We start from the raw sequence: 11,295 nt of genomic DNA on the forward strand, positions 1-11,295 counted from the left end.
GCTGAGAGAACAGCTGAACATGTCAGAAGATATGCCAGTTGTCCCATACCATCTGCATGGGGTAATCTAGGATACTTCAATTTGTACTGCTGCACTTAGATGGGCTGTCTACTTCTACACCTTTAAATGCGTGTGTATCTGTGGCTGCTGACTCCTGTGGTACAGTTGTTCTTTGTAGTAGCAACTGTGATGTAGCTCAGACAAACCTGAAAGTGTAAATATTAGAAACATCTTAAAGATTTTAAAGTATTTTTCGTTCCTTGTTAAAGAAAACAGCTATAGCAGAACAAGGTAGATACAACATATAACATAGCAGCTTAGCAGGTATCACAGGGCAACAGTATAGATAGATAGATAGATAGATAGCAAAGCCATGTAACTCTCAGCTTATGCTCCTAATTCAATAGAAAATGGGTATGTGACAATTTCAGTGCCTGATGTTGTTTTTTTTTAAAGTTGGGGGCACAATTGAATATACAAAATGTTCGTGAAATGTCATACCCAATTAGTGTATGCCTTCTTTGTAATTAGGTGCATAGATCAGGTCATTACCTGTGCAGAAGGCTAATTATGTTCCTTTGCACATTTAGTTACACAGTTTGATTGTGCAATTATGGTAATCACCCAGGGAAACTGGGAGTGCTACTTTGAAAAAAATGGACCTCAGTCTCCACAGAGACACTAAGTTCACTTGGTTTTTCAGCATCTGTTCACCAGGTAATGCATAGAGCAACCCTGTTGTCACTGTATCTTTCCTTTTGATGCAAAGGTAGGGAAGATCGCTAAAGAAGGTAAATGGAGTGAAATGATGGCCCAGAGTAAATGATTAGATGAATCACCTGCATCCTTTATAGACTGACGATATTTAAATCTCTGCCTTAGATCATTTAACCTTTGTAACATACGTTTCATTTAGGACAGGGGTTCTCAAACTGGGGATCGGGACCCCTCAAGGGTCGTGAGGTTATTACATGGGAGGCCGCAAGCGGTCAGCCTCCACCCCAAACCCTGCCTCCAGCATTTATAATGGTGTTAAATATATTAAAAAGTGTTTTTTAATTTATGGGGGGGGGGTCGCACTCAGAGGCTTGCTATGTGAAAGGGTCACCAGTACAAAAGTTTAAGAACTAATTTAGGGGATGGTTAATGTGAAGCTCCCATACCCAAGGCCCCATGAGCCTGTGAGACAAAACATAAAGTAAAGTAAAATAAACTGTAGTGAACTGCACTGATAAATCCCTGCTATTACTGCTCATTTTTAATTAGGAAGGCCTCTGAGGCAATTAATTATTTGTTACAGGGATGGCAGTTTTCAACTGCCTATGTTAGGGCACTCAATTCACGTTTAATAAGAATAATATGGGCACTTATACAGGCTGTTGGAGCACCTGAGTATTGATGGGATCACTACTCTCAACTAGATCACAAATGTGAACTGGGTAATCATGCATCCAACCCTAAGAAAGCATGAACAGAGAAAGAGAGGGTCTCTCACTGAGAAGCTGAAACAAGGGAGCAGTTTTGAAGTGACTTCTGAAATGGGAGTCAATGGAGTTGTCTGGAGAAGGAGGTGACCTGGTACATGAGAAGACTGGCAGCAGCATAATGAACTTGTTAAAGAACTGGGATGTGGAGAGACTAAAGGGAAGAGAGTCGCAGCATCTCAATGAGAGAAGATGACAGTCTGGCTGAAAAGTTCTATAACAGGGTTTCTCAAACAGGGGTCGGCGCTTGTATAGGGAAAGCCCCTGATGGGCCGGGCTGGTGTGTTTACCTGTCCCGTCTGCAGGTCCAGCTGATCGTGGCTCCCACTGGCCGCGGATCGCTGCTCCGGGCCAATGGGAGTTGCTGGAAGCAGTGGCCAGTAAGTCCCTCCGCCCGCACCACTTCCAGCAGCTCTCATTGGCCCGGAGCAGTGATCCGTGGCCAGTGGGAGCCGCAATCAGCCAGACCTGTGGACAGGGCAGGTAAATACACCGGCCCGGCGCTCCAGGGGCTTTCCCTACACAAGTGGGTGCCCCAGTTTGAGAAACCCTGTTGTATAACCACATTCTTACAAGAAAAAAAGAGTCCTGTGGCACCTTATAGACTAACAGATGTATTGGAGTATAAGGTTTCGTAGGTGAATATCCACTTTGTCCAATGCACGAAGTGAGTATTCACCCACGAAAGCTTATGCTTCAATACATATGTTAGTCTATAAGGTGCCCCAGGACTCTGTCGGTTTTTACAGATCCCAACTAACACAGCTACCCCTCTGATACTTGACACGTTGTTACAAATTATCTTCTATAAGTGTCAACCCCACAAATGTGAAGAAATGTGTGTCTGTGCCTCAACCACTGAAGTATGAAGCTCTGGAATTTTATAGCTTAAGGAATTTTAAGCAATTTTGTAGGACCCATAAATCTCTATCTTCCACTCAAAGCAGTTATTATATTCCTCTTCACTTCCTGTCCTAAATGGTTGGGCATTATATAGCTGCCACTTACGGTCACGGAGATGGCTGTATTTCAGTGGGGGATGTTGTGATTCCAGGGATGACTGTATTTGTTTTATAGGAACATTTCCAATAGAATGCTACAAATGCAACACAGTATTTATTCAAGTCGCCTAAACAAAGCATCATTTACTTGACTGACTTCACTGCAACTTTCAACTGAAATTCTCAAGTCCCTGAAAAAGTAAAAATCATCAGGCTTCCTTTCCCCCCTCACTGGTATTTTCCAACACTTGGTACCTTAATACTTGCTTATATTCTTACCTGATTGGTTAGGCTTTGGGTCTTTTCACTGAATAATTGTGCAGCTAAAGCTGGCACCTGATATATTTCTTGAGTAGGTGGAGAAGAAACAGGAGAAGGAACTGGCTTAATCCAACTGTCCATCCACTCATACGTAGGTGACAATGTGGAAGACTTGGGAGCTGATGGGACCTGGTAGATATTTTGTTGACAGATGGGCAATTCCTGGGAATCATGTTCAGAGGAGGGCGGCAACATGCCTGCCTGGGAACCAGCAAGGAGTTGGAGGCGATTAGCAGGAGCTAGGCCTTGTCTTCCATGGAGGGAACATTTCCACCATCCTTCACTCTCTAAGACATTCTGCTCAAGAACCGTTAGGATGTCTCCTTTGCGGAAGGCTAGCTCATCTGAACACTCAGCCTTGTTGTCATATAATGCTTTTGCCAAGGTATTCTAGAGAGGAAAAACAAATTTAAAAAACCACATGCAGTAACATTTGCACAGCTTGTATTATTTAGAAGTGTTATGTGGAGCTACCAGATTAACATTTCTCAGCACCTAAATTCATGCAAATTCAAAACTGCTAATATTTATCCTAAGGGTGAGTTCTCAAGGCACTGGTTTTATGAAGTTAAACTTTTTGAACATATGCCTGCCATGCTTTAGTGTGTTACAGAAATAAATAATACCAAAATAATACTATGCATTTCTCCAGCACCTTCCATCGGAGGATCTTAGTGAAAACATGAATTAAATAAGTCTCATGAACATCCCTGGAAGATAGGAAAGCACATTAGCTGAGTTTTCCTGATAAGGGTACTAAGGCAGAAAGCTACTAAAGTCACACAGGAAGTCTGAGGCAGATTCAAGAATAGAACACTCATCTCCAGCTTCTGTCACTCAATCTACCTATCTACAACTCTATAACCTCTGGTATCTGAATGTCTCACAGCTCCTAGTGTTAACCACATATCCATCCTCCCTCTCTTTTCTCATAAAACACAATGCTGGAGGTGTTATTATTCATTTCCTTTCTTAGAGCCAGATATAAATGAACCACCTGGTAGTCACTGCCCTGAGGATTTCAAGAAAATATCAAGAAAATAACCCAGCCATTCTAGATGACAAAGTACAGTAAATACAACAGTGGCCAGTCTACACTAGCATTTCCACCAGTGTTAGTACTGGGAGAGAAGCACCAGCGCCAGCACAGGGGAGGGGTGAGATTTCCCTAAAATATTCAGAGTAGGCAAGACCCCTGCTGTGAACATGAGATTAAGGAAATTTCAAATCAATGAACATAATAACAGATCTGAGAATAATGATGCTATTTACTTTATTGGTGGAAGATAATCTCCATGAGATACTTATATTGCCCTCATTATGATAGCATCCAAGCATCTTCTCATGTATTTATCCTCACTGCACTTCCATTAGGTTAGGAAGTGCTATTAGCCACATTTTATAGGTGGGAACTAAGGCACACTACACATTTGTGACAGAGCAAGGACTTGAACCCACATCTGCTAAATCCCAGACAAGCATACTAACCCAGTGAACTATGCTTCCACTCTATTGAAGATTTATGGTGATCATGTGCACGTGGCTAAACATATTTTGTTCTTAGAACTCAGGTTTTTAATAAGCAATTGATTTTACTATCATTAAAACAGCCAAAAGTAATAGCAAGCGTGGTGTTCATCATTGGAGGCATTTTGTACAATTTACTACAGCTGATGAAAGAATAAAAAGAAGTATGCACATACTATTTCCCCATACGTGGATTTATTTTCAGCTTCAAAATAAGATCAACCACTTTCCCCATGGAATGTGGATTAGGAAAAACAGTTTCTTATCCAGAAGTAATGTCCAAAGAGATAGCGTCTGCATTGGAAACATAATGCCTTGTATTTTTATCCAGCGCATTTGCTATAAAGCAACAGCTGGTTTGAAGTATCAGGAGAAGAAAATCAATTTGTCAGCTCAGCTGATAAAAGCAGCCTGTTGTTGGTAGCATAAATTTCTTCATCGAGATGCTGGGAACAATGGCCCTTTTATGATACATGGGTTTATCCACCCATACTGCACTAGCAGCTGTCTGAGATGGACAGCAACAGTCCCACTTACCTTATGTCCTAGTCTGATTAAAATGCTCTTGTTGCCTTTTACGTGTCAGTCCCAAATTCTGCTTTGACGATACCAAATACTTGGGACCACCTGTGTTTCAGTGAGACATTCTATAATCTCATCGTACAGTATAACCCAGAGAGGGATAGGGCATTTCACATTGTCACAACTGTGAATAAAGGCCAGATTTTCCTAGTATGGTTAGCAGTAATATTACCATAGCAGCAAGCGACTCCAACCAATAGTGGGGTCCCACTGTCCTATGCACTGTATAAACATACAATAACAGACAGTCCCTGCCCCTAAGAGCTTGTGAGCTAAATAGAAAGGATGGACAAAGGGAATATTTATATCATCATTTTGCAGATGAGGTGCAACTGAGGCATAGAGCAATTAAGTGACTTGTCTAAGCTCTCACAGGAAACCTGTGGCATAGCCAGGAAATAAAGCCAGATAAAGAAGGAGTTCCAAACTGGAATGGTAATCACAAAACCATTTCCTAGTTGCACCAAAGTAAATGAGAGCTGATATCCATGATACGACTTGAAAAGACATTTGACTATCAACCTATCTGTCACTAATTATTTGTTGAGAAAACGCTATGGTAAGTATTTTTATGCCTGAGTCTGCAACTGCAGTGTAGATAAAACAATCTGATTTCAGAAGGGTTGAATGCACTTGCAAGAAATTTAAGCTTGGCCCATGTACTTCAGTAGGAATTTCTGCAAATAAGGACCACAAGTTATGGCCCATGTTATATGAATGTACGAAATAACAGTCACATCATCAGTGCTTCAGTGACACTCAAACGTGATTTCATCAGGCATTTCTGGAGGAAATATGCCAAGTACTCTCTAATCTCCTTGCATGGGGATAGATGGGTCTCCTTCTACTGTAAACTTATGGGGCATGACAATTCCACTCTCAGAGATGACACTGAAGAATCCTTAATCCTCATCCTTTATTCTTGTCTCTTAAAGTTCATTCTGCAGCAAAAATTGTTACAGAAAAGTTTTATTAGGCCTGTACCAATAAATGTTTCATCTGGTGAATCATTATCAAGGTCCAATAATAGCCAAGGGGGAACAAAAAATTAGTTGGAGGCTTAGCGAAAATGAGGCCTCATCTTCTTAAGTATAGGAGTCAGTTTGTCCCTTGATACACAGATATTGGCATTGTTAATAAAAACTGCACGTGGCCCAGAGTGTGTTATAACTTCTAAGCAAACATTCATAAATGTGATTGCTTGTGTTCTGTGGCTAAATTGGATTTGAGAAGGCAGTCGGTTTGGAACAAATGAAAACAAAGACGCCTCTACATTGCATATATTGACGTGTGGACTTTGGTCCCAGGGAAGTCATTGTGTCACAAATACCTTAATGAGATTTACAGAAGGGCAAAGAGTAATTTTATGGCCATTAATATAGCTATGCAACCTAGAGTGATACTAAGGTAAAGCTCGTGCTTCAGGGAATATGGTCAGCACCATGGGGGTCAGGAGCCAATTCCCTTCCATCCCCCTATCCTGCACTGCACAATCAGAAGATAATATAGGATTTCTTCCTGTGCCTCTCCTCTGGAGCATAGGTACTGGCCACTGCTGGAAGTCTGATTCCAGATTAGAGAGACCAGTAATCTGACTGGTATAATAAATTGTAAGTGTAATTGTCTGTTCATCCGTTGGATGATATGATGTATGAACATTGTCACTGTATGTTCAAAAGACACGGAAACTGCCTGAGTATATTAGTGAGGATTTTAGGCCTATTTTTCTTCACACTCATATCTGAAGAGATTTTAGCCGCATGCAGAAACACTTACGAAACTTTATAAATGTGCTACAATGTTATTACCCAAATTCTAAATGTTTGTTAATTTGCTGTTGTTATTTTAACCTCCTGGCACTAATTCCTGCCATAAATTGTAAAGCATTTTGCATCTAGATCTTGTTGCAAAAACCCAACTTCCTCCTTTGAAAGGTTTCAGATTTCTGTGCATTTTCTGTGTTCACATAATGAAGGACTAAGGGAAAACCACAACAGCATATTGTTACACCAGCCCAGCAACACAAAGCCAGTGAAGCAGGTTGTTCTGCAATCACCCCCTGAGCTCCACAAAATAAAGAAAAAAGAACACTCTTGAAGGGCATAAAAATGGTAAATTGTACAGCTTTGCCTTTGTTCCATGCCTTGTGTTCTCCTTTGCCTATCTATTAATAAGTATTGTAAGTACCATTTTTCCCCTCTCATTTCCTTTCTGACTATGATGGTTAGTAATCATGACTCTTAGAACTTTGACAGCTAGGGAGTGAGCAATGAGCATAATACTTTATGTAGTACCTTTTGTCTAAGGAATCTATATTAGCTTTTAATATAGCTTTTAGCAGCTATATAATCATTCCATATTATTTGTATCACAGTAATACTTTGGAGCCCCAGTCATGGGCCAGCACCTGAGTGGGTGATGCACACACACTTTGAAAATCTGTAAGTAAATTTAGTGCTGGTGACATATGCTATATTGGCAGATTAAAGCCCTCTTTAATACCCCTGTGAGGAAGGTATTATTATACTAGTTTTATAGGTGACTAAACTGAGGTACAGTGAGATTAAGAGAGTCACTGACAGAACCTGACATAACACCAGGAGCCATCATTCCCTGCTCTTTGCTCTGCCATTCACCAGTACTCTCATAGCATAGAAAACTGCACTCAGATCCTCCATTCTCAGATTTTCATTTACTCTGAGAAGCACAATGAATTACTAAACAGCCATTCGTTGCTCTAGTTGTTCCGAGATGCTTTATAATAAGACACTGACTCTTAAAGAAGCTCAGCCTGGTACCTGATTTTGTGCCCACAGTAACTGTGTGCATAATTTTGTGGCTGCAAATAGCTGCAGACCTATTTTACGAGATTTAAACTCACATTTAAACCTGATCTGCCAGTACAGTCAGGCTGCTAGATATTTGTGTGTCATCAACAGTATCTGCAGTTATTTGCCCCAAGATTATTTGTGGGTACAGAATTGGGGATACCAAACTTCAGCTCATTTTTCAAAACGAGGCCCCAAATATGCTTTCACACTTGCCTGGGACATGTACAAAGACTCACTATCACAGACCCTTTCTGTTATTTGAGCAGAAATGCTCCCGGAAGATTGTGTGTGTGTTTATTAGTCAATCATTCCCACGATCACTGAGACCTCTGTGGGCTGCTGGGATAAGAGATAGTTCTGCTCTGAAGCCAATGGGAATTGCATTTTTTGTTTGTTACCAGAGAACCGGAAACTGGCTGTCTAACACTATCAGCCACACAATGCGGACTAGGCCAGCTGTATGCAGCTCTTGGGTAGTTTTACATGATCTCTATACTTCTCTTTAATGCACACTTGAAATATTCAATGCACTATAAACACTAAAGCAGCAGAGATCAGATCAAAGTATTTTTGTCTGTGTTGTTTGTTGATTCTTTAAAGGTCCCATGTTCCCTAAAAAGGCAGTATAGCAAGGACACAAACATTTTCCCCATAAACCCCACTGCTACCATAAAAAGCTAAAGGAACATGATTTATTAGAAACCAAGTACAACACTTCATGAATGTACCTCAACAGGTGATGTGTTAATTACTCCAAGCACCAGGCAAATTTCAGTGAGCCAATCAACTAAATTTAGGCCTAGAGAGTGAACATCATCCCTAAGCCTCCTTTGAATATGTATGTATAACCCCTATTTATAACCACATGAATTAATTCCATAGTTTGAAGGGAGGAAAGTCACATTAAAGGCTGATAACGGAGATGGTTTTGCTGTCTCAAAACAGCAGTTTTGGTTCCCTGGCAACACAAGTTAGAATCCTAGTTCAGTCAACACAACCTTTCAGAAAAGGTAAATTAAATTCTTCCTTATCACATAATACACTTGATTAGACAAAATCTGAAAAGGTTTTTCACTGATATAGGTCCCATGATCTGCCTGGCTGCTAATCTCAACCTGAAATGATTCATGGACGTGCAGTACAAGAATTTGGGAAGCACTTTGGGATCCTTCAGGATGAAAGTTGCTGTGTAATTGTATGTTTATTAATGAAAAATAGAGGGAAATAATGTTGTTAGAAGTCCACAAAGCTGACAATGGAATTATTTAATCTCAAGCAGCTATAGCTACATATAGAAAAACATGGCATATATTTATAAATAAAGAAAAAATGTTATTTTACAGCATGATATAGAATTAATATTTCCAAGAACTAAATTACACAACCATGGTACAGAAGATAAAATCTAGTATAAATATAAGCAAATGTCACTAGCAAAATATTGCATGTTACAATAGTCAGCAAGGTTGTCAAAATGCTGGCATTTCACTTATGGACACCTGCAAATTGTTTTTGAAAATCCTTATGAGTTATTAATTTTATTATTATTTAATACAATCCAAAACCATGATAGGCATTTGACAGAATCTTAATTTCTAAAGAAAAAGATTTTTTCCTTCTATTGTCTTTAGTTTGCTTTTTTAAAAAAATAGCTATTTAAAAGATCTGAACACAGATTTTTAGTCATGGGAATTCCTTCTGCAGATTGAGACTTACATTCTTAAAAGATGTTGTAGCCACACTTTGAGCGTCTTTTAAAACCTTTAAAGTATGCTTTAGTGCAAGAAAAGATGACAACAAAATGTTTGAGCAGAAGAAAAAGATACAATTAAAAGCTGTGGATAGTTTGCAAAACAATTATGTTGATGTATCAGGGACACCTCTTGGCATGTTTACTGAACTGTTTCCAGTTAATCTATTCACCTCTGAAAAGAGCTGAACAAACAAACAATCTCCACATGCCTTTTGAGATGTGGAATGAGGTTCCCAGATGAGTCCTTTTTAAATAGTAGTCTAAGTTAGGCCAATTTAACTTGACAAATTAAATTAACTGTAGATTGCGAACAGTTAAAATATACTAACACATGCAGAAGAAAAGGAAAAAAATCCTCAAATTGTCTGAAGTTTCCCTAAATATATGTGCCTTCATTCTGACTATGCCTGATCATATTTTTTTTAATATAGATATATGTGGAAATATGTCTATCTCATAGAACTGGAAGGGACCTTGAAAGGTCATTGAGTCTAGTCCCCTGCCTTTACAGCAGGACTACATACTGTCCCTGACAGATTTTTGCCCCAGATCCTTACACATCCCCTTCAAGGATTGATTTCACAATCCTGGGGTTAGCAAGCCAATGCTCAAATCACTGAGCTATCCCTCCCTCCTTGATTTGCTCTTGGTGTAGATGATGTGTAACATTTTTGGTGGAGCACAGCTGATCTGAGATGCTTTCATTACATCTGTTCCTCTGTTTGCGGTTAACGTAACTAGAAAAGAGCAAAAATGTAGCAAGCATTAACTATTTGGCTTGATTCAACACTTGTTCCATAAACAGAAGTCCCATGTTTTTGCATATGGAAATTTTTCATGACTGGATATAAATAAGTGTTTGAGAGTTAGGAATGGAGAGGAACACTGTATATATTTTATTCTCTAAGCAAAGGGTTATCTAACTGTTAGAGGACCACTTAGGGATCTAATTAACTGTTCATTTCCTGTTTTTTAGTGGTTTGAGTGTTATTGAACTCTTCTGGAAGAGCATGAGATACCACAAGGCAACCCTAGCTCTGCATTAATGAAGGGTTTTTTTGGTTAGCGAATCTAAGCATCAGGTTTAAAATCCCAAGAACTACAAATTTCAGATCCAGAAGGATCAGCTTAGGTCTTGGAAGAATGAAGATCTTACCAAACTGGAAAAATTGGCTTCCATTCTATGGGCGGTACCTTTTGGAGGAGACTTATGGGGAGCTGGTAATTGCCCCATAGTTAAGCTAACTTCTTACTATAAATCTATTTTTCACCCTCCTCAAATTCCTTCCTCTTTCCCCCAAAACAGATCAATTCCTGACTCTACTGAAGTCAATGGCAAAACTCCCATTGACTTCAACAGGGCCAGATTTCACGCTATTTCCCTAAAATTTCGCATGCCACAACTCCTGGCAGAATTTTTCTAGGAAGTTGGGGATCAAAAATAATAAATGAGTTTTAAAAATACAATTTTTTTAAAATTCCCTGCACTTAACTTTTTGAAAACATTCACCCTCCACCCATTTTTTAATGTATTTAGTTCATTTATTTACGTTTTGCCTGATTCTATCTCAAAATTGCCTTGGCCTAAAGGCTCCAAAAAATCTGGGTGCTTACTGTGAACCTCCCCAAGCTTATACCCAGCTTGGATCTTATCTCGCTGCCACCAGCTGAAGTTTTCCAGGGTTTCGGCCCCCTCGGGTTCCCCAAACCTTTCCTTGGGGGACCTCTCCAAGACCCAGAGCCCCTGGGTCTCCTCTATCCCACCCCCCAGCTTCCCCCCCTTTCCTGGGTTAGCC

The 11,295-nt window shown here is 39.8% G+C and overlaps 1 protein-coding gene across 5 annotated transcripts in view; it reads right to left on the reverse strand.

The window, feature by feature from the left end:
* CASS4 (Cas scaffold protein family member 4) overlaps positions 1 to 11,295 on the reverse strand; it is a 37,999-nt gene that overhangs the window by 10,709 nt on the left and 15,995 nt on the right. For all 5 annotated transcript variants that reach the window (XM_032782570.2, XM_032782569.2, XM_032782566.2 and 2 more), the window contains one exon: positions 2,765 to 3,196. In XM_032782570.2, the coding sequence (XP_032638461.1) occupies positions 2,765 to 3,196 (432 nt within the window). The remainder of the gene's footprint in view (positions 1 to 2,764; positions 3,197 to 11,295) is intronic.

This window comes from Chelonoidis abingdonii, chromosome 14, assembly GCF_003597395.2.
Source record: "Chelonoidis abingdonii isolate Lonesome George chromosome 14, CheloAbing_2.0, whole genome shotgun sequence".
NCBI classification, from domain to species: Eukaryota; Metazoa; Chordata; order Testudines; family Testudinidae; genus Chelonoidis; species Chelonoidis abingdonii.